The sequence below is a fragment of the Tachysurus fulvidraco genome, chromosome 13, assembly GCF_022655615.1.
Source record: "Tachysurus fulvidraco isolate hzauxx_2018 chromosome 13, HZAU_PFXX_2.0, whole genome shotgun sequence".
Lineage (NCBI taxonomy): Eukaryota > Metazoa > Chordata > Actinopteri > Siluriformes > Bagridae > Tachysurus > Tachysurus fulvidraco.
In genome coordinates this window covers 25589878-25612377 of record NC_062530.1, presented here as the reverse complement: position 1 = coordinate 25612377, position 22500 = coordinate 25589878, and the positions used below count along the sequence as shown (strand labels likewise).

Sequence of the window (22500 nt, the reverse complement as noted above, 5' to 3'; positions counted from 1 at the left end):
ATAGACAAAATCTCAGTTTATATAATAATAATAATAATAATAATAATAATAATAATAATAATAATAATAATAATACGAATTAAAAAAAGGAGATTTTATTTTAATACCCAAATGCTGTGGAAGGTGGCTTAGTGGTTAGCACGTTTGCCTCACCCCTCCAGGGTCGGGGTTCGAGTCCCGCCTCCACCTTGTGTGTGTGGAGTTTGCATGTTCTCCCCGTGCCTCAGGGGTTTCCTCCGGGTACTCCGGTTTCCTCCCCCGGTCCAAAGACATGCATGGTAGGTTGATTGGCATCTCTGGAAAATTGTCCGTAGTGTGTGAGTGTGTGAATGAATGAGAGTGTGTGTGTGCCCTGTGATGGGTTGGCACTCTGTCCAGTGTGTATCCTGCCTCGATGCCCGATGACGCCTGAGATAGGCACAGGCTCCCCGTGACCCGAGAAGTTCAGATAAGCGGTAGGAAATGAGTGAGTGAAATTCTGTGGAATTCTCGATCCTGATTGGTCCGACGGTGTCGTTTCTATAGTAACAGCTCGATCGTCGATGCTTTCACACTAAACTCTTTACGGGTGCGGATTGAAATAGATGTGAAATCGTTGACATGGTTTCATGCAGCATTAAATACAATTCTAAACAGATAAATAAAAGCATTCTGTCTAGTTTCTGAATAAATAAATCATTAACAAACGGAGAGGAATTAACATAACACTGATGTGCTCTTACGGGAAAATCATCAACATCAATAAGAAACGTGAGACACAGAGACAAGGTTTTACTCCTTACGTGTGAACAGTTCAGTGTGATTATACAATAATAGTCATACATGACATTTCAAATGACCGAAGGGGGTGATTATGTTGCACAGACCTGGCAACCCTGTATACTTCACATCCATTATTAAATGGCACAGCATCACTTACTGTATTATAGACAAACACAAGCTCTTCGCAGCCGCGTGTTATTTACCGTCTCCTCTGTGTTTATTACTAACAGTGTACAAACAGCTGGTTTGGGGGGTATTTATGCAGGATTTATACCACGCAGCGTTTGAGTAATCCCACGTCAGAGCTGTCCGAGCGAGTACAGAACCCCTACAGGACAATTACAGCCTGCTGTAGGCTTCTAACTGAGTCTGTCATCACGGTAATTACACGTGTGTGTGTGAGATGAGAGAGACGTGCAGGCGGAGGCCGGACTCCTGTGGCACAAATAGACACGAGAGGAAATTAAACGGGAGAGAAACAGAGAGAGAGAGTGAATAGAGAGATTTAACATCTATTAAAAAGAAATATTTTTCTTACATCGGTGTTCATAAGCAATTACGACGATGCATCGAGAGACAAGACGGTTGCAGAAAGTAATGACAATAATGACACGAGTCACATGACCTTCCCGGTGACCTCTGATCTCAAGCCTGCTTAACACCTCCAAGTGTTCTGCTTTTCCATCTGTGCTTAAAGATGCAGAGCTTTTACGATTCTGTTAAAGCACCACAACACAGACTGACACTGGAGACTCCTTCCCTAAGCCTCAAGCATACAGTAGCTACAGAAAACGTCACCATATCGAAGATCAACCGTTTAGGCGTAGCGTCCTTCGAAACGTCCCCGTGAATGAGCCGTTGCTATAGAAACGGAGCACGTTTTATGTTTGATTTGGATTCAGAGCTGAATGGAAGGTAGTAACGGGTGCTGTCTGTGGGTGGAGGAGGAGCGGAGAGTAATAACCTGCGAAAATGCTGAACTTCTCACTGACGCTGCTGAACTGCTGCTGTTTATAGATTAAATGTCAATATTACACACATGATTACAGATTTCCTTTACTTCCTGATCCTGATCCAACTCCTACGATTAAGGTTTGCCACATCGATTTACTGTGTGTGTGTGTGTGTGTGTGTGTGTGTGTGTGTGTGTGTGTGTGTGTGTGTGTGTGTGTGTGTGTGTGTGTTTGAATAGTACTGATAGATTTAGCCTTGGCTCCTCCGCACTGCAGCAGACTGATTTACTGCCATCAGAACAAAGCAGGGTTTTTTGTAATGTGTGTGTGTGTGTGTGTGTGTGTGTGTGTGTGATGTGTAGACAAGGTAATCTTACAGTATTAGCAGGACAAGATGAAAGCATTAAAATCTTATTGACCTTCCTATACAACATGAGCACCATTTGATTCTGTTGATACTGTAGATTTGTACCTAAGAGCTGCTGCTGCTGTAATCGTTAAGATTCCCTGCGACTCACAATCCAGCTCCTGAACACTGGAACCGTTTCTTATCAAGCCATCCCGTGTCATGTAGACGAACCGGCTCCACGGTGAGCCTCGCTAATCTAAAGGTATTTCTATCATAGGGAGAATTAAAGAAAGCGGATTTAATGTGAACGTGAAAGGTGCCAATATTTATGCAGTACAGTTATAAAACTGCCATTTCTTTCACGACAGATGAGACCTTTTATTTCTTTCTGTTGTTTGGGACGCAGCTTCGGTGTGTCATGCAGTTATAGAAAAATAATCAACGACATCCTGAACTGTTTTATTCTACTCACAATGCAGCAATTTGCCAACAGTGATTTATTTAAATTTGAAATTTATCACCCAAATGAGGATGAGGTTCCCTTCTGACTCTGGTTCATCTCATGGTTCATCTCTCTTCCTCATATCATCTCAGGGAGTTTTACCTCGTCGCCGCCTCAAGCTTGATCATTAGGAATAAACGTTAGAGATAAATAGTAAATAAGTTTAAAGCTTTGAGACGACGTCCGTAGTTCAAAGCGCTATACAGATGAATTGATTTTTAACTGAAATTATACACGTCTCCTCAAACGTGTTCTCTTTAAATAATATCGACCAATCAGAATCAAGAATTCAAATCGTACCTATAACAATCTGTGTATTCGAGGGTGAAGTCTAAACGTCTAAAAAGAGTTGTATTTATAACTGGGTAAAAGAAATGGAAAACTGAGCTACAGATCAGTAACAGGAGAAAAAATAACAAAAGAAAACAACACAATTTATGTGTAAAAAGGTGAAGTGCTGCTGCTAATGTTTGTTCTGTCTGGATTTATGAAACATTAGCGATGCATCAACGCACCAGACTGCTAGAGCTTTTAAGTAATTAAACTTAAAGGTGGGGTCTCCGTCGTTTGAAAAATGCTTTAGAAAACTGAGTCGGAACGACAAACAAAACAAAAATCGAAACGTGTGACATTAGCAGAAAGCGGTTTTAACATTGACATGGAGGATAAAAACAAAGAAAGAAAGCAAAGAAAGGCTTACGATAAGGACAAGAAGTAGGACCTGTTAATATAGGATCAGCTTTCCAGCGCTGGAGAGAACTGAACGTCTTCTGCGTGAAACAGAGATAAACCTTTCACGGTAAAACACACAGTACTACAAAAACACATCTGTATCAGCTGCCCCACCAGGTTCCTCCATAATACGTGTCTTAGTTATACTAGGGTTATACTTGGAGCTATCAATACAGGGGTGGGACCCATTTGGGTTAGGGGCGTGTTTGTTTTGGTGATTTCAAATGTCAACATTGGTTTTTAAACAACAGAGACCTCACCTTTAAAACTCAGTTTTTAAGAGATTTCTACCTAAGGTGGAGGATTGAAATGATTAATTTCTATATTCTCATTCTCTCTCTCTCTCTCTCTCTCTCTCTCTCTCTCTCTCTCTCTCTCTCTCTCTCTCTCTCACGCACACACACAGGTACCTACACTACACATTCTTCTCTACACACACACCTGCTCTACACCAATGCCACACTGAAGCAGGTCATTTTCCTCGCACGCTTACTCGCTCTACTGCTTTATTTCAGGTTTCCATGACGATAGTTAACGTATTAAAGCCAGATTCTTGACCAGAAAAGAAAAAAAAACAGACATGCGGTGTAGGTGGAAATGTTCTTGACGCACAGTCACTGTCTTTTTCTAAAGGAAACCGTAATGACGTAAACGTTCGTGTCACACGCTCAGGAACGAGGATGACGTCGACGTAAGCACAAAAGATTAAGATACCAACAGAACAGTACCACGTCGCACTTGTCACGGAGGACACAGACGTCTGATCACGTCCAGTTTAAAATCCAACTCACTAAATACTATGTGAGTTGTAATCATGAAAACTGTCAGTGTAAAGACTTTCTCCTAGCGATGCGAAAAATCTAGAACGATCTTAGAAATGTGGCCGTTTCCGCTTAACATTACAGAGAAGATCCGAGCAAAGATAAAAGTTATTCATAAAGCATCTTAACCCTTAAAAGAGCTCCGAAGGTCTAAAAGTCTTGAGGAGTTGTGAGGAGGACTTTTAATAGTTTTGAGAGGGAGAAGAAATGTGTTGTATACAGTATATTCTGCCGCTGTTGCATTTAGAGACTCGAACATGTCAGAAACAGAGCTGAAATCCCAGAGCAGCAGAAATGATATCATTTGTCTCTCTGACATTTCTGCTCTGTGTCGGAGATGTTTACATTTACATTTATTACATTTATTACATACAGATGTTAGAACATCTCTAATACGGTCGGTCACCAACGTAATCCCTACACCATAAAGTCTCAAATACCTTAACATAGAGACAAAGTCAAGGTTTAAAATAGACCAGAATTTAAATGCGCTCCTATTTTATATCGGACGACCAATCACAGCCTTCTACAGAATGTGTCACCTAGTAACAGGTTAAGCCCCGCCCCCTCTCTAAGATAAAGGATGGTGTATTTCCTGGCTCACAGTTAGACATTGCTACATTAGGAGCTCTCTGAGGTCGTTATTGGGGTCTTTATGAATACGGACCGTGACGTACGGTGGTGGTTTCTACAGTTAATTGGAGTGAAGGTCATGTCATATTTAAATCTATTAAATATTTCATATCGTTCTTATCGATTCATGACCGTGTGTATATTATAGAGTAGTTTGGCTTTTCAGTGTACAGCACTTTCATTAAAAAGGAAAAGAAAACAGTGTTAAAGTATCATCTATCTGTTCGGATGAAATTAGTGTTACAAATCAAGACCTGTGCTTTCATCACTCTATAATTTTGAAAGAAAAAAAAAGCTTTCCTTCTCTGTCTCTCTTACAGATTGTCTCATCTCCTGTCTCCAGGTAATGAAACTCGAGCCTCCAAATTCCCCACATTCACGAGCATGTGATTGGGAGAACTTTTTTTTACCACCTTTTCATAGAGGAAAGGGTTTAATTGTTGGCATGAAGATGACAGCTGCTGTAAAAGTACTTAAGAAAAGCCGCTCAAGCCGAGGACTCGGCGACAGGAAGCAGACGAGGACGAGAGACTTCGTGTTTTAAATCCTTCCTGTAAAGCTCAAGTGAGTAGAAAGTGCAGACCGAGCCTCTGTTCTGCTGTGTCAATTACACGTGAGAGAAGGACACAATATTAAAGCCTGAACTGAGCCATATACCTGGATCAGAAGTCTGTAAATTGCTGGAGTCCGCTACAACAAACAGTTGTGATCTAGTGTGTGATTTAGTAAACAGTTGGAGTGATCTAGTGTGTGATTTAGTAAACAGTTGGAGTGATCTAGTGTGTGATTAGGTAAAATGGTGGAGTGATTTAGTGTCTGTTTATGTAGACAGATGGAGTGATCTAGTGTGGGGTTTAATAAACAGTTGGAGTGATCTAGTGTGTGCTTGAATAAAGAGCTCTAGTGGTCTAGTGTGTGATTTAGTAAACAGATGGAGTGATCTAGTGTGTGATTTAGTAAACAGATGGAGTGATCTAGTGTGTGATTTAGTAAACAGTTGGAGTGATCTAGTGTGTGATTAGGTAAAATGGTGGAGTGATTTAGTGTCTGTTTATGTAAACAGATGGAGTGATCTAGTGTGGGGTTTAATAAACAGTTGGAGTGATCTAGTGTGTGCTTGAATAAAGAGCTCTAGTGGTCTAGTGTGTGATTTAGTAAACAGATGGAGTGATCTAGTGTGTGATTTAGTAAACAGATGGAGTGATCTAGTGTGTGATTTAGTAAACAGTTGGAGTGATCTAGTGTGTGATTAGGTAAAATGGTGGAGTGATTTAGTGTCTGTTTATGTAAACAGATGGAGTGATCTAGTGTGTGGTTTAATAAACAGTTGGAGTGATCTAGTGTGTGCTTGAATAAAGAGCTCTAGTGGTCTAGTGTGTGATTTAGTAAACAGATGGAGTGATCTAGTGTGTGATTTAGTAAACAGATGGAGTGATCTAGTGTGTGATTTAGTAAACAGACGGAGTGATCTAGTGTGTGATTTAGTAAACAGTTGGAGTGATCTAGTGTGTGATTTAGTAAACAGTTAGAGTGATCTAGTGTGTGATTTACTAAACAGTTGGAGTGATCTAGTGTGTGCTTGAATAAAGAGCTCTAGTGGTCTAGTGTGTGATTTAGTAAACAGATGGAGTGATCTAGTGTGTGATTTAGTAAACAGTTGGAGTGATCTAGTGTGTGATTAGGTAAAATGGTGGAGTGATTTAGTGTCTGGTTATGTAAACAGATGGAGTGATCTAGTGTGTGGTTTAATAAACAGTTGGAGTGATCTAGTGTGTGCTTGAATAAAGAGCTCTAGTGGTCTAGTGTGTGATTTAGTAAACAGATGGGGTGATCTAGTGTGTGATTTAGTAAACAGATGGAGTGATCTAGTGTGTGATTTAGTAAACAGATGGAGTGATCTAGTGTGTGATTTAGTAAACAGACGGAGTGATCTAGTGTGTGATTTAGTAAACAGATGGAGTGATCTAGTATGTGATTTAGTAAACAGATGGAGTGATCTAGTGTGTGATTTAGTAAACAGACGGAGTGATCTAGTGTGTGATTTAGTAAACAGATGGAGTGATCTAGTGTGTGCTTGAATAAAGAGCTCTAGTGGTCTAGTGTGTGATTTAGTAAACAGATAGAGTGATCTAGTGTGTGATTTAGTAAACAGATGGAGTGATCTAGTGTGTGATTTAGTAAACAGATGGAGTGATCTAGTGTGTGATTTAGTAAACAGTTGAAGTGATCTAATGTGTGATTAGTTAAAGTGGCGGAGTGATTTAGTGTATATGAATCAAGTGGTCCACTTTTGAGGATCAGGAGTCTGTAGGGTTAGAAAAAAGAGAAGATGGAGCACTGCCAAGCTGACACTGTTTGGCCCTTGAGCAAGGCCCTTAATCCTTACTGCTCCAGTGGTGCTGTATCATGTCTGACCCTGTGCTCTGACCCCAACCTCCAAAGCTAGGATACGTGAAGAAAGAATCTCACTGTGCTGTAATGTAGATGTCTATTCTCTTCCCTTTCCACTAGATGTTGGAGCATACAGTATCTGTGTGGATTTGTGTTCCTTCATTCATTCTACAAGAGCATCAGTGAGATCAGACTCTGATGTGCAGGGTGTTGAGGAGACTCCAGTTCCAGTTCATCCCAAAGGTGTTCAGTGGGGTTGAGTCAGAGCTCACGGCTCAGTGCAGGACACTTCAGTTCTTCCGCTCCAACCTTTACCTCCGCACCATGGAGATCTTCATGGAGCTGCTTTGTGCACTTTGTGTCAGACTGGAACAGGGTTGAGTCTCTTCGTTCCGCTGAAGGGAAATTGTAATTTAAGCCATATGGATCTAACAGATTAACCGATGGAAGAAAAATATGTTAGTGTTCTCTATTTTAATTGGAGACTAAAGGTTTTTTCCTTCCTTTACATTCACCTGCCTGGGTGTTGTCATGGTGACATCATTAAATATAACGATAAAAAACACAATATGTCCAAGGTCATGGACCAACATGAGCTGTAGAAATCGTTAATAAAACACACCACACATTAATCCTGGTGTCAGCTTGGACCTTCGAGCCGAAGTGATGGAGATTAGAGCTGCACAATGTTGCACTACTAAATTGTTATCAGAATATTGTCCTTTGCATCAGTGATATCACAGAGGCATGGAAAATGCAAATGAGAAATTATCTGAACTCTGTAATTGTTTTTTTTTTTTTTTAAATTGCGTTCCGTTTATCTTCTCAGAGCTTCTGGACTTCCTGTCAGGAGTTTTAAATAACTTCACTTCGGTTCATTTGTTTAATCGATGCTAACCTTTACCCGTGGCACTTCGGATGCTCAGGAGTGTGATTTAGTATGCAAACGAGGGACAATTTAAAGCTAGTCCCAAAATTACAAAGGAGATGCGTTCCCGTGACCCCATTATGACTAGAAGTTGGCACATGACCTAGCCTACCCAGGAGAATGGTCACCAGCATGGGGTAGTCTACGGTAATTAGCTAATAATTTAACAAATTAGCCTACAGTACTTTTGGCTAATGCAATCTAATAGAAAGTTTAAATAATTCTATCTGTTATAAAAACTTTAACAATGGCGCTAACCCTAAAATGAAATCGCTAAAGCTATGTATCATACACTCATTAAAAAATCATATCTGTTAAACGCTAGCGAGGCTAATTGCTGTGTGAAATAAAATTGTCATTTCGCTGACCTCCATCATATCGCGGTTAATGGGGACCGGAACCCCTCGCGATAGGTGAAAATCCGCGCAGGAGGATTGCCCCTAAGTTTGACCTTTTCACTGATGGTCATCATCTTCCTCTTCCTCTTGGGCTCACTAGAGGAATCTTTCGCAGGGGCACGGCGCTTAGGAGGCATCGTAAGGGCTTAACGAAAAGTTAATTTCGAACACATTACGCGAGACACAGTTGACAGCAAGAACGAGAGTGGCGAGATACGACAAGGGAAGAAATTGGGAGAGGATGCGATGATGCGCAGCCAATCAGCTCAGATCTCACGCCGGGAACCAATCACGTGCCTTGTCTGAGTGGCCATGGGTATGTACAAAGCCTCTGAGAGAGTTTCTCTCTTTGTCTGGCATCCTGGGAAACCGTTTTTGTTTTTATTTTTATTTTTCGATGAATATTTTTGAAAAATCAGTGATGCACTGAGGCCGCGAAACTTGAACCGTGAGACTTGAACCGCGAAGTGGCGAGGGATTACTGTATATTTATAGTGTGTTAAAAAGTTACAAGGACAGCAGAACAGCTTGCCATTGATTCAGGGACACAATGTACTGGGCGGAGTCATGCTGGAATAGACCACGCCCCTGTATCAGTCTATTTGTTGATTTAATGTATTTACATTTCTTTCTTAAAACCTTTCATACTTTGTATGTAAGGAGACGATGTTAAAAGAACAATATGACATAATTTCAGCGCAATCAGACCTCACGTATGGAGGCGTGTCCAAACCGATTCATTCCAAGTGTCACTCAGGTATCACTAGCATGCTAATGTTCGATGCTCTCATATATAAATTCCTAATATTTCTCTCTCCTCATTTAAAACACAGAAGAAAATAAGCAGATATTTCTTTTCCAGTATTTTGTCTGCACATGTCATGTTTTGTTTACAAACAAATAGCTTTAACTTGATCATCTTTGTGTTATTGTGGAAAATTGAAAAGCGCCACCTGCGGTACTGGAACTCTTAAACGCTCGCTATCTGATGGCTGAAATAAAACCGCGGAGAAAAGCCAAGCTTGCAAGAAGGTTCAAGTAAATGTTTTGGAATTCGCACAACCCTCGCAGCCATCATCTGTGCAGTACATATGCTGACGGACGGAGGCGAACCTTTAATTTGTCACACGTCTGTAGTTGCTACATGCTATTTCTGTCCGTATTGTACAGCCTAGTAGACAGACTACTGTATAATCAACTCTCTCTGTGTGGATTCTCATGTGATCTGAGGGCTAAGCACCACAGTGCTGTCAGTATGAAAAGCCTCACCTGCTCTGCCTCGCTTTTTAATCACGAGCTCACAGCTGCCACCTCTCATTACGCCAACACCTTGAAACTCTTCGCTTTTCCTACGATCTCCCAAAAGTGCTACAGAGAAGGTGTTGGTTTGCTGCTCAAACCCTCCACAAGAGAGGCTCAGTAATGTCTGAAGAACAGATATGAGATATTTACAGCATGATAAATGTTTGTGCACAGGGTTATTTTGTTCACTGTTTAGCTCAAATCCCAGTGATTAAATGTTAAAAACGCTGGTCGGGTAGCGTGAGGTACCTAAAAATAGGTTTATATGAATTTTAATGATTATAGATAGATAGATAGATAGATAGATAGATAGATAGATAGATAGATAGATAGATAGATAGATAGATAAAAAGTTCATAGATTTTATTTTAAATTTAAAATTGATTTTAAATATTGATCATCAAATTAGCTGCTTCCAATCAGTGTCTAATATTTAGTTTAAAAAATATTTAACAATTTTAGATTTAGATTCAACATTTTTATAAAAACACATCACAGTTGATAATCGATCACACTATTGTTGTTATTTCGTCTTAATGCCCAGACTAAGTTTGAGTTTTGCATAAGTATTTATCCCCATCAACTAAAATTACACTGCTGATTTTTTTTTTCTATTTTTAATAAAAGTGTTTAAAAGTAATTTATTTATTTTTTTAAATCATGGTTAATACTTTTCCAGATCTTTGTCCTGAACTTTGTTTTTCATGAAGCAAACCATATTTCGGTTCTCCGGGTTCTTCTAGAAACAGGAGCAATTATTTGACGAAGGATGACGACTATTATGATGATGATATCGAATTTTCTCTCAATATTATAGACTGTTTTGTATAGATTTATGACACAGATCATGATTTTTTTTATTTCTTATGATCAATTAAATCAATTTCAGTTCCACTGCAAAAACATAAAAAAGAATGAATTCTGAAGATCGCTAACAGCTGCAGCACCTGGTGCTTCGTATGAAAAATCAAAGAGCGTCCTTTGGTTGTAAAGTCTCAGACCCACGCTTTGATTAGCATTACTTTGGAGCGTAGTCTGTTCATCATTACACTTTAATTTAGCACTCTAAATCTCAGTCAGACGGCTTTGTCACATGGTCTCACATGGTCTCACGTTCCCATTTAATCCACTCTAAGTTACAGTTCATCCCTTTCACACATGCACTTTCAAATAGGAATTTAATGGCAAGTGATCAGGAGAAGATGAAGTGTGAATACAAGCCAGAGCAGAAAGTCTAGGAGAACGTAAACAGCGGTGTAACTAGTATGGGTGATAATATGGGATGATCTTTTGAGGAGACTTAAAGGAGAGAAGAGTTTTGTTCCCTGAGTGGTTTCCCGTTTAATGGCTGCTTTCACATGAAACAGTTGTTCTGAAGAATAACAACTGTCTGCAGCTCTTTTTGGATAAAGTGCTTTCTGTGTGTGGATAAAGAGTTGGAGCAATCTATTGTGTGTTTGAATAAAGAGCTCTAGTGGTCTAGTGTGTGTTTTGTTACACTGGTGGAGTGATTCAGTGTGTGTTTGGATTAAGGGCTAGAATGATCCAGGGTGTATTTGGGTAAAGAGGTGAAGTGATCTAGTGTGTATTTATGTAAATAGCTGGAGTGATCTAGTGTATGTTTGAGTAAATTGGTGGGGTGATCTAACATGTGTTTGGGTAAACAGTTGGAGTGATCAAGTTTAGCTAAAGAGTGTAAACAGTTAGAGTGATCTAGTGTGTGATCTAGTAAACAGTTGGAGTGATCTAGTGTGTGATTTAGTAAACAGTTAGAGTGATCTAGTGTGATTTAGTAAACAGATGGAGTGATGCAGTGTGTGATTTTAGTAAACAGTTGAAGTGATCTAGTGTGTGATTAGTTAAAGAGGTGGGGTGTGTGATTCAGTAAACAGATGGAGTGATCTAGTGTATGATTTAGTAAACAGTTGGAGTGATATAGTGTGTGATTTAGTAAACAGTTAGAGTGATCTAGTGTGTGATTTAGTAAACAGTTAGAGTGATCTAGTGTATGATTTAGTAAACAGTTGGAGTGATATAGTGTGTGATTTAGTAAACAGTTGGAGTGATCTAGTGTGTGATTTAGTAAACAGATGGAGTGATCTAGTGTGTGATTTAGTAAACAGTTGGAGTGATCTAGTGTGTGATTTAGTAAACAGTTGGAGTGATCTAGTGTGTGATTTAGTAAACAGTTCGAGTGATCTAGTGTGTGATTTAGTAAACAGTTCGAGTGATCTAGTGTGTGATTTAGTAAACAGTTCGAGTGATCTAGTGTGTGATTTAGTAAACAGTTCGAGTGATCTAGTGTGTGATTTAGTAAACAGTTAGAGTGATCTAGTGTGTGATTTAGTAAACAGTTAGAGTGATCTAGTGTGTGATTTGGTAAAGTGGTAAAGTGATGAAGTCGTTTAGTGTGTATATGAATCAAGTGGTCCACTTTTGAGGCTCAGGTGGTTTTAGAACGTGTTAAAGCTGCTCTTCATTTTCTCTCCTGTCTTTGTGAGAAGCATTAGGCCTCAGGACAGAGAGGCGACTGTGAGGTGAATCTAATGTCGAACTGATGCATTTGCTAACGGGCAAAAGAGGTTTAATGGTAACAGTCAGTCACTCTGAAGTTTTTCTAAGCCAGAGGACACACACTATGTTTTTATTTTTGTTTTTTTTTTCAGGCTGATTTGCTTTTAATATCCTGCTGTCCCATAAAACCCCAACTCACATACTGGGCAATAAAACAGTTAAAGTGTAAGAAGCCTGCATGTTCTTAACATCCTGAAACTGAAGGTTTTCTTAACCGCGAGTCCTGATGCATTCTATTCCTCTTTTACAACAGCAATTTGCCAGCGATTCCATTTTTGTGTTTATTAAAGAGCGATACGTTATTTTTCATACTTTTTATCCTTTAACGGTTACATTTAATGTTGCTTAATGTCTGCAAAACAAAATGTCCCGTTTTTTTTCTTTCTCAAAGTTAAAAGTCAGAAAACACTGAAACATTTATGTTACAGCTTTCTCTGACTGTTACAGACCCCTGACACCGGAGACTCCTTATGTCTCGTCTCATTACAGAAACACTTAATGATACAATTTTCCAACTATTATCAGGGAGAGATGATGTGGAGTCCCTGTGGAAGGTGTTACTAAGGAAACGGTCCTTACTGATAGAACATTTCATCAAAATAATTCTTTCTTTTCCGTGTTAACTGGAGCTGAGGGACACACCGGATTATTTTCCCATTTTGGAAAGATAAAAGACGAGTGATTTGATCGTGAGCAAAATAAAGAATGTAAATAATCCTTTTGTGATTAATTTCACTTCCTCATCATGAGGCAGAACGTACAATTAAAAACGTTTTGCGATTATTGTACACCATTTTTTATTGTATATTATTTTCCTGAGAGGTGCCAATAATTCCGTATCTGAATTGGCTAAAAAATAAAAATACAACCTTAGTGAAGCGACAGTTTCAGATTTTCTAACAACCATCATTTTTGGAAACAGGAAGCGCATTTTGTGTTTGTTGTGGCTGACCTTTCGACGGATCTGGAAGGAGCTGGATGGAGGCTCGGCTCGGAGCTGCTGAAAGGTCAGAGAGTAAACTCTGGTCGAGCCGAGCTGAGCCGGGCCGAGTACAACGGCTGTCGCTAAACCCTCTCATAATAATAATAATAATAATAATAATAATAATAATAATAATAATAATAATAATTCAGTCATTCATTCATTTTCTACCGCTTATCTGAACTATCTCGGGTCACGGGGAGCCTGTGCCTATCTCAGGCGTCATCGGGCATCGAGGCAGGATACACCCTGGACGGAGTGCCAACCCATCACAGGGCACACACACTCTCTCATTCACTCACACACACACACACTACGGACAATTTTCCAGAGATGCCAATAAACCTACCATGCATGTCTTTGGACCGGGGGAGGAAACCGGAGTACCCGGAGGAAACCCCCGAGGAACGGGGAGAACATGCAAACTCCACACACACAAGGCGGAGGCGGGAATCGAACCCCCAACCCTGGAGGTGTGAGACGAACGTGCTAACCACTAAGCCAACATGCCCCCCTAATAATAATAATAATAATAATAATAATAATAATAATAATAATAACCTTTATTTTCTATAGCGCCTTTAAAAGTACATCTCAGCGCTTTACAAAAGCAAATAAAACAACAAAATTAAAATTAAAGCAACAAGAATAGACTATAAAATAAGCACAAATGAATTTTAAGCTGAGATTTAAAAATGCCGAGACTTTGCTTGCCTTATCTCAGTTGGTAAAACTCATAAATCTGACAGAGCTGAAAAGATCAGAGGAAATAGCACTTTAAACAATATTTAAATATTATTTTTGAATAAAAAAAATGTATGTTTATTTATTAATTCAAAAGAAAAAACATTTATTTATTTTTTTATTTTTTTATTTTTTTATTTGCTTCTTTATTTACTTCTTTATTTATATATTTATCTCTAATGACTGGGGTACGACAGAACGTAACATTTAATCCTAACAGCAACATGAGACTTTTTAGTGAAAGTGACATTCATTTTGTGTGTGTGTGTGTGTGTGTGTGTGTGTGTGTGTGTGTGTGTGTGTGTGTGTGTGTGTGTGTGTGTGTGACTGACATGCATTTACACATCGGGTGTGTTTTCAGTGATGTTTTGATCGATGTGAAATAAAAACATATTATTTGTAGAAAACTCTTCTCTTCTTTCCTGTTCACCGCACTGCAGCACAGACACTTTAATACCACACTGACCAACCTGACAACACACACACACACACACACACACACACACACACACACACACACACACACACACACACACACACACAAACTGAGAAACAGAAAGACAGAAAGATACATAAAAAAAACAGACAAAGAGATAGGAAAAGACAGAGAAAGACAGCCAGAGAGTGTACATAAAGACATAAAGAGACAGATGGACGGATAGATAGAAAGAGACAAATGGACAAAAAGAGAGACAGACAGATAGAGAGCAAGAAAAAGAGACAGAAAGAGAGAGGAAGACAAACAGACAGAGACAGATGGACAGATAGAGATGGAGTGAGGTAGACAGATAGAGAGACAGAGGGATAGGCCAACACAGAGACATAAGGACAGAGAGACTGAGAGAGTCAGGCAGGCAGATAGAGACAGACAAACAGACAGACAGACAATTTTCTAATAAATCATATGATAAAGGCGTGTTTTAATGTAGAAAGTGATGAACATGGTGTATCAGTTAGAACGTCGTTCCTTCACCCGTCTGTCTTCTTGTTCCTTCTCTCATGAAGTCAATAAAACAAAACAGCTTGAGACAGTGTAGAGTGTAGAGTCTCTCACACTGGAGCCTCCTTCACTCAGGGTTACTGTGATCTCTCACACTGGAGACTCCTTCACTCGGTTACTGTGATCTCTCACACTGGAGACTCCTTCACTCAGGGTTACTGTGATCTCTCACACTGGAGACTCCTTCACTCGGGGTTACTGTGATCTCTCACACTAGAGACTCCTTCACTCGGGGTTACTGTGATCTCTCACACTGGAGACTCCTTCACTCGGGGTTACTGTGATCTCTCACACTGGAGACTCCTTCACTCAGGGTTACTGTGATCTCTCACACTGGAGACTCCTTCACTCAGGGTTACTGTGATCTCTCACACTGGAGACTCCTTCACTCAGGGTTACTGTGATCTCTCACACTGGAGACTCCTTCACTCAGGGTTACTGTGATCTCTCACACTGGAGACTCCTTCATTAGAGTTACTGTGATCTCTCACACTGGAGACTCCTTCACTCGGGGTTACTGTGATCTCTCACACTGGAGACTCCTTCACTCGGGGTTACTGTGATCTCTCACACTGGAGACTCCTTCACTCGGGGTTACTGTGATCTCTCACACTGGAGACTCCTTCACTCAGGGTTACTGTGATCTCTCACACTGGAGACTCCTTCACTCGGTTACTGTGATCTCTCACACTGGAGACTCCTTCACTCAGGGTTACTGTGATCTCTCACACTGGAGACTCCTTCACTCAGGGTTACTGTGATCTCTCACACTGGAGACTCCTTCACTCGGTTACTGTGATCTCTCACACTGGAGACTCCTTCACTCAGGGTTACTGTGATCTCTCACACTGGAGACTCCTTCACTCAGGGTTACTGTGATCTCTCACACTGGAGACTCCTTCACTCAGGGTTACTGTGATCTCTCACACTGGAGACTCCTTCACTCAGGGTTACTGTGATCTCTCACACTGGAGACTCCTTCATTAGAGTTACTGTGATCTCTCACACTGGAGACTCCTTCACTCAGGGTTACTGTGATCTCTCACACTGGAGACTCCTTCACTCGGGGTTACTGTGATCTCTCACACTGGAGACACCTTCACTCGGGGTTACTGTGATCTCTCACACTGGAGACTCCTTCACTCAGGGTTACTGTGATCTCTCACACTGGAGACTCCTTCACTCAGGGTTACTGTGATCTCTCACACTGGAGACTCCTTCACTCAGGGTTACTGTGATCTCTCACACTGGAGACTCCTTCACTCAGGGTTACTGTGATCTCTCAAATCTTCTTGTGTGAGCAACCCGGCAGATACGACAGCATTAAATACACAAATAATCATCAAATATAAAGATCTAAAGCTTCAGCTATTTACTGCCAACTTCCTGTCATGTGACCTGATGATAGAAAGCTAGAGTACATGAGCTGAAGCTGACATGATCACAGATCTAGTTTCTGGTGAAGAGGCTGAAGCCAAACGGAAAATTCCGGTGTGTGAATGAGTAATGTCTGAATTTATATAACGACTGCTGTGTCAGGCTGCATCGCTGAACACTGAACCTTACTGAACACACCACACTCAACACTACAGTACAGAACAAACACACCACACTCAACACTACAGTACAGAACAAACACACTCAACACTACAGTACAGAACAAACACACCACACTCAACACTACAGTACAGAACAAACACACTCAACACTACAGTACAGAACAAACACACTCAACACTACAGTACAGAACAAACACACTCAACACTACAGTACAGAACAAACACACTCAACACTACAGTACAGAACAAACACACCACACTCAACACTACAGTACAGAACAAACACACACAACACTACAGTACAGAACAAACACACCACACTCAACACTACAGTACAGAACAAACACACCACACTCAACACTACAGTACAGAACAAACCCACTCAACACTACAGTACAGAACAAACCCACTCAACACTACAGTACAGAACAAACACACCACACTCAACACTACAGTACAGAACAAACACACCACACTCAACACTACAGTACAGAACAAACACACCACACTCAACACTATAGTACAGAACAAACACACCACACTCAACACTACAGTACAGAACAAACACACCACACTCAACACTACAGTACAGAACAAACACACCACACTCAACACTACAGTACAGAACAAACACACCACACTCAACACTACAGTACAGAACAAACACACCACACTCAACACTACAGTACAGAACAAACACACTCAACACTACAGTACAGAACAAACACACCACACTCAACACTACAGTACAGAACAAACACACTCAACACTACAGTACAGAACAAACACACTCAACACTACAGTACAGAACAAACACACTCAACACTACAGTACAGAACAAACACACTCAACACTACAGTACAGAACAAACACACCACACTCAACACTACAGTACAGAACAAACACACTCAACACTACAGTACAGAACAAACACACCACACTCAACACTACAGTACAGAACAAACACACCACACTCAACACTACAGTACAGAACAAACCCACTCAACACTACAGTACAGAACAAACCCACTCAACACTACAGTACAGAACAAACACACCACACTCAACACTACAGTACAGAACAAACACACCACACTCAACACTACAGTACAGAACAAACACACCACACTCAACACTATAGTACAGAACAAACACACCACACTCAACACTACAGTACAGAACAAACACACCACACTCAACACTACAGTACAGAACAAACACACCACACTCAACACTACAGTACAGAACAAACACACTCAACACTACAGTACAGAACAAACACACCACACTCAACACTACAGTACAGAACAAACACACCACACTCAACACTACAGTACAGAACAAACACACTCAACACTACAGTACAGAACAAACACACCACACTCAACACTACAGTACAGAACAAACACACTCAACACTACAGTACAGAACAAACACACCACACTCAACACTACAGTACAGAACAAACACACCACACTCAACACTACAGTACAGAACAAACACACCACACTCAACACTATAGTACAGAACAAACACACCACACTCAACACTACAGTACAGAACAAACACACAAAACTATACATTACATTACCCATCACACACTCAACACTCAACACTACAGTACAGAACAAACACACTCAACACTACAGTACAGAACAAACACACCACACTCAACACTACAGTACAGAACAAACACACCACACTCAACACTACAGTACAGAACAAACACACTCAACACTACAGTACAGAACAAACACACCACACTCAACACTACAGTACAGAACAAACACATTCAACACTACAGTACAGAACAAACACACTCAACACTACAGTACAGAACAAACACACTCAACACTACAGTACAGAACAAACACACTCAACACTACAGTACAGAACAAACACACTCAACACTACAGTACAGAACAAACACACCACGCTCAACACTACAGTACAGAACAAACACACTCAACACTACAGTACAGAACAAACACACCACACTCAACACTACAGTACAGAACAAACACACCACACTCAACATCCTGGAAAGTTGTGAGGTCTCGAGCAAGCCTTCTCCTGCATCCTCATCACCGTCGCCACCCAAGTGTGTATTTACACGGAGCAGACATGAATACAGAGCAGCTGCAAGCCACAGTGCAGAACCAGTCATACACACACTTCCTGTAGCTCTCGACAACAGACACATTCATACCTAGTGCACACACTCATCTGCATCACAAAACAGCTCCATGGACGTATACTACAGTACTTACAGCATGCTAATACAGACCACCATATGAGAGAGAGAGAGAGAGAGAGAGAGAGAGAGAGAGAGAGAGAAACAAATTCCAAACAAGGAAGAGTGAGGAATGAGTAATGAGGATGAAGAAGACACAGGAATGCTGAAGTGTTGGAGAATTAACAGAGAGGGAGAAAGAGTGACAGAGAGAGTGAGAGAGAGAATAGATGCTGAATCAGATGAAAGATTGTGCTGAAATAAAATGTAAAAAAAAAAAAATCTGGTTTGTTTTTGCATGCTGGAACGTGATTGGCTGTTATATTATATGATGCCATAACACTTCCCTGTCCTAAGGTTGTTGTTTTTTTTTCAGTTATTATAATGTAAAAGTCTAGCCGAACTGCATTAGCACTTTGCTCAGAATGATAAAGAGAGAAAAGAAGAGAAATCTATAAAACAGTGCTTTAACTAGAAATAAAAAGAAATAGAAAAGCATGGAGAAGTAGTAAAAAAAAGTACAGAGAGAGAGAGAGAGAGAGAGAGAGAGAGAGAGAGAGAGAGAGATTGAGATTGAAGGAAGAATAAACGAGAAAGGTGTAAGATGTGGTGCAGTAAAGCAGCCCAACATACCGGTACTTCATTCCCGTGTGTTTTCCGGTGGACTCTTTGAGAGAGATGTGGTGACGTGGGGTGAAGGAGCCGAAGCTACGCGCGATGATGGCCACGGTGCGAAATTTGGCGCGAGCTGCGTTCACCACGTTAGGACTGGTGGCACTCTGCTTGCCGTGTTCTCCATTCCGGCCCTTCAGATTGTGCTCGGTGCAGGCGATGGACACCTGCATGACGGCCAGTGAGGACGAGGACGAGGACGCTGTGGAGATCTGGAGGAGTTGCGCGTCTTGTACGAGTGTGCAGGACAGCGTACACTCACTTCAGTCCATCTCAGAGAAGCGGAAAGTTAGTCCTGCCTTAATCCTGAGCCGTCCTCCTCCTCCTCTTCTTTGTGTGTGTGTGTGTGTGTGTGTGTGTGTGTGTGTGTGTGTGTGTGTGTGTGTGTGAACATGTGCGTGTGAATGTGTTCGGCTGAGCGTGAGTGCAAGTGCGAGCGCTGCGGAGACACTTCACACAGCACACACACTGAGAGAATCTTGATCAGGGTCAGTGACAAAGAAGCCGGCTAGAAGAGGAGGGAGGAAGCGAGGGAGTGAGGGGATGTTAGGACGGTCCAGCGCTTTTCATCAGGTTCAGCATATTCCACCACTCTCTCTCTCTCTCTCTCTCTCTCTCCCTCTCCCTCTCTCGCTCTGCGTCTCTTGAGGTTCTTTACTCGTTCTTCCACCACAGTCAAATTTACTGCTGTCATTTGTTCTCTCCTCCTCTTCTTTCTCTCATTCTCACTCCTGAGATGATGATCTTCTGGTGAGCTCAGCTGCAAAGCTGCAAATCCACGGGAGTGATAAGACTCTAAAGTCTCTCTCTCTATCTCTCTCTCTCTCTCTCTCTCTCGCTCGCTCTCTCGTCTGCCTACTAGCTGCTAATTTCATTCTCTCTGGTTCTCTGTTTTACATTCTTTCTCTCTCTTGGAGGTTTTAACACATCATCACATCATATATGACATCATTAGGCACATCATTATATATTATGTGTCTCTCTCTCTCTCACACACACACACACACACACACAGTATATAAGCACCCCCACCCCCAGTCCTCAGCTTAGCGCAACAATGCTTAGCAGTGAATATAAATTGGTGTACTTTCTGTTGGTTTACAGACACACTGAAAAAAACAGAGAAGAGAGAGAGAGAGAGAGAGAGAGAGAGAGAGAGAGAGAGAGAGAGAGAGAGAGAGAGAGACCCATAAATAATTAGAATGGGAAAACCGTTTATCTCTAAGAAACTCACAAAGCATAAAAGAAAGAAAGACACATCATCCCGGAAAGCACAACAACACACAGTCACAGTAACACAACACACAGCTGTGTACGCTGCAGTAGAGCGTCATGTTTAATCGATTGTTGTGTTTATTGGATAATTATGAGCTTCAACTGAAGATAAAATGCCTCAATTATTCCTCACATTCAGGAAATAAAAGAAATCTTCCACAGAAGTTGTTTTGGTGGTAAAGAATTCTCTGAAAGGAAACTCTGGTGGTTTTACACGAACCTCTAAAACGCTTCCATCGACCGCACACAGAGCCGACAAAGTGATTAAACCAGACCAGATACTGAAAAGCACAAAGCAAACACTAAAGATTTCTGTAGTAAAGATAATCAATGGATAAACATACAACAGTTTTTAATTCCAAACTTTAAACCTAAACTTTAAACATTAACCCCTAAACCTAAGCCCTAACCCTAACCTCAACCCTAACCTCTAACCCTTAATCCTAACCCTTAACCAGTACCCCTTACACCAACCCCAACCCCTAACCTTTAACCCTAACTCTTAACCATAACCCCTCAACCTTAACAATTAACACTTAACCATAACCCCTAACCCTAAATAATAACCCTTAACCATAAACATGACCTGATTCCTTAACTCTAATCCTAACCCCTAATACTTAACCCTAACCCCAACAATAAAATTCACCCTAAACCTACCCCTTAACCCTAACTGCTGACTTCAACCTTAGCCCTAATCCCTAACCCCAATCCTTAACCCTAACCCTTAACCCTAATCTCTAATCCCTTAACCCCAATCCCTAATCCTTAACCCTAACTGCTGACTTCAACCTTAACCCTAATCCCTGTCCCTTAACCCTAATCCCTAACCCTTAACCCCAATCCCTGTCCCTTAACCCTAATCCCTATCCCTTTACCCTAATTCCTGATCCTTAACCCTAATCCCTATCCCTTTACCCTAATCCCTAACCCTTAACCCTAATCCCTTAACCCCAATCCTTAACCCTTAACCCTAACTGTTGACTTCAACCTTAACCCTAATCCCTAACCCTTAACCAAAATCCCTAATCCTTAACCCTAATCCTTGTCCCTTAACCCTAATCCTTAACCCTAATCCCTATCCCTTAACCATAATCCCTATCCCTTAACCCTAATCCATAACCCTTAACCCTAATCCCTTAACCCCAATCCCTAATCCTTAACCCCAACTGTTGACTTCAACCTTAACCCTAAACCCTAATCCTTAACCCTAATCCCTGTCCCTTAACCCTAATCCTTAAAATTTAAACCCTAACCACTGAGCCAAACCTTAACACTTAACCCTAATCCCTATCTCTTAACCCTAATCCCTAGCCCTTAACCCCAATCCCTATCTCTTAACCCTAATCACAGACCCTTAACCCTAATCCCTATCCCTTAATCCAAACCACTAAACCAAACCTTAAGACTTATCCCTAATCCCTAAAACTTAAGCCCTACAATAAAACCAACCTTTAACACTAACTGATGACCATTAACCTGAACCCTAACCTCCATAGTTCATCTTTCTAAACCTGAACCAGCTCAGCTCCTGTATCAGATCCTCTATTGCAGCGATCACATGCATTTATGTAAATTATTCAGCTGCTGGCAGCTCGACAGACCCAAGACTAGCTCCGGGGCTCAGAGTTAACTCAGAGCTTCTCCCATTCATCTCAGGGTTGTCATTTTGTTTACTCCCAGAATGTGT

General features: G+C 40.9%; 1 protein-coding gene across 4 annotated transcripts in view; it reads right to left on the bottom strand.

Moving 5' to 3' along the window:
* The window catches only part of kcnab1a (potassium voltage-gated channel subfamily A regulatory beta subunit 1a), a 127404-nt gene that overhangs the window by 71222 nt on the left and 33682 nt on the right, over positions 1 to 22500 (bottom strand). Inside the window, exon 1 of one of the 4 annotated variants that reach the window (XR_007144747.1) lies at positions 19497 to 20396. The exons of 2 other annotated variants lie outside the window; for them this stretch is intronic. Coding sequence is in view for 1 of the 2 variants with exons in the window: in XM_047822707.1 (XP_047678663.1) it covers positions 19497 to 19708 (212 nt within the window). In the remaining variant the exon portion in view is untranslated. Of the gene's footprint in view, positions 1 to 19496; positions 20397 to 22500 lie in introns of those variants that run through there. One more of the 4 variants, XM_047822707.1, reaches the window with a different exon arrangement.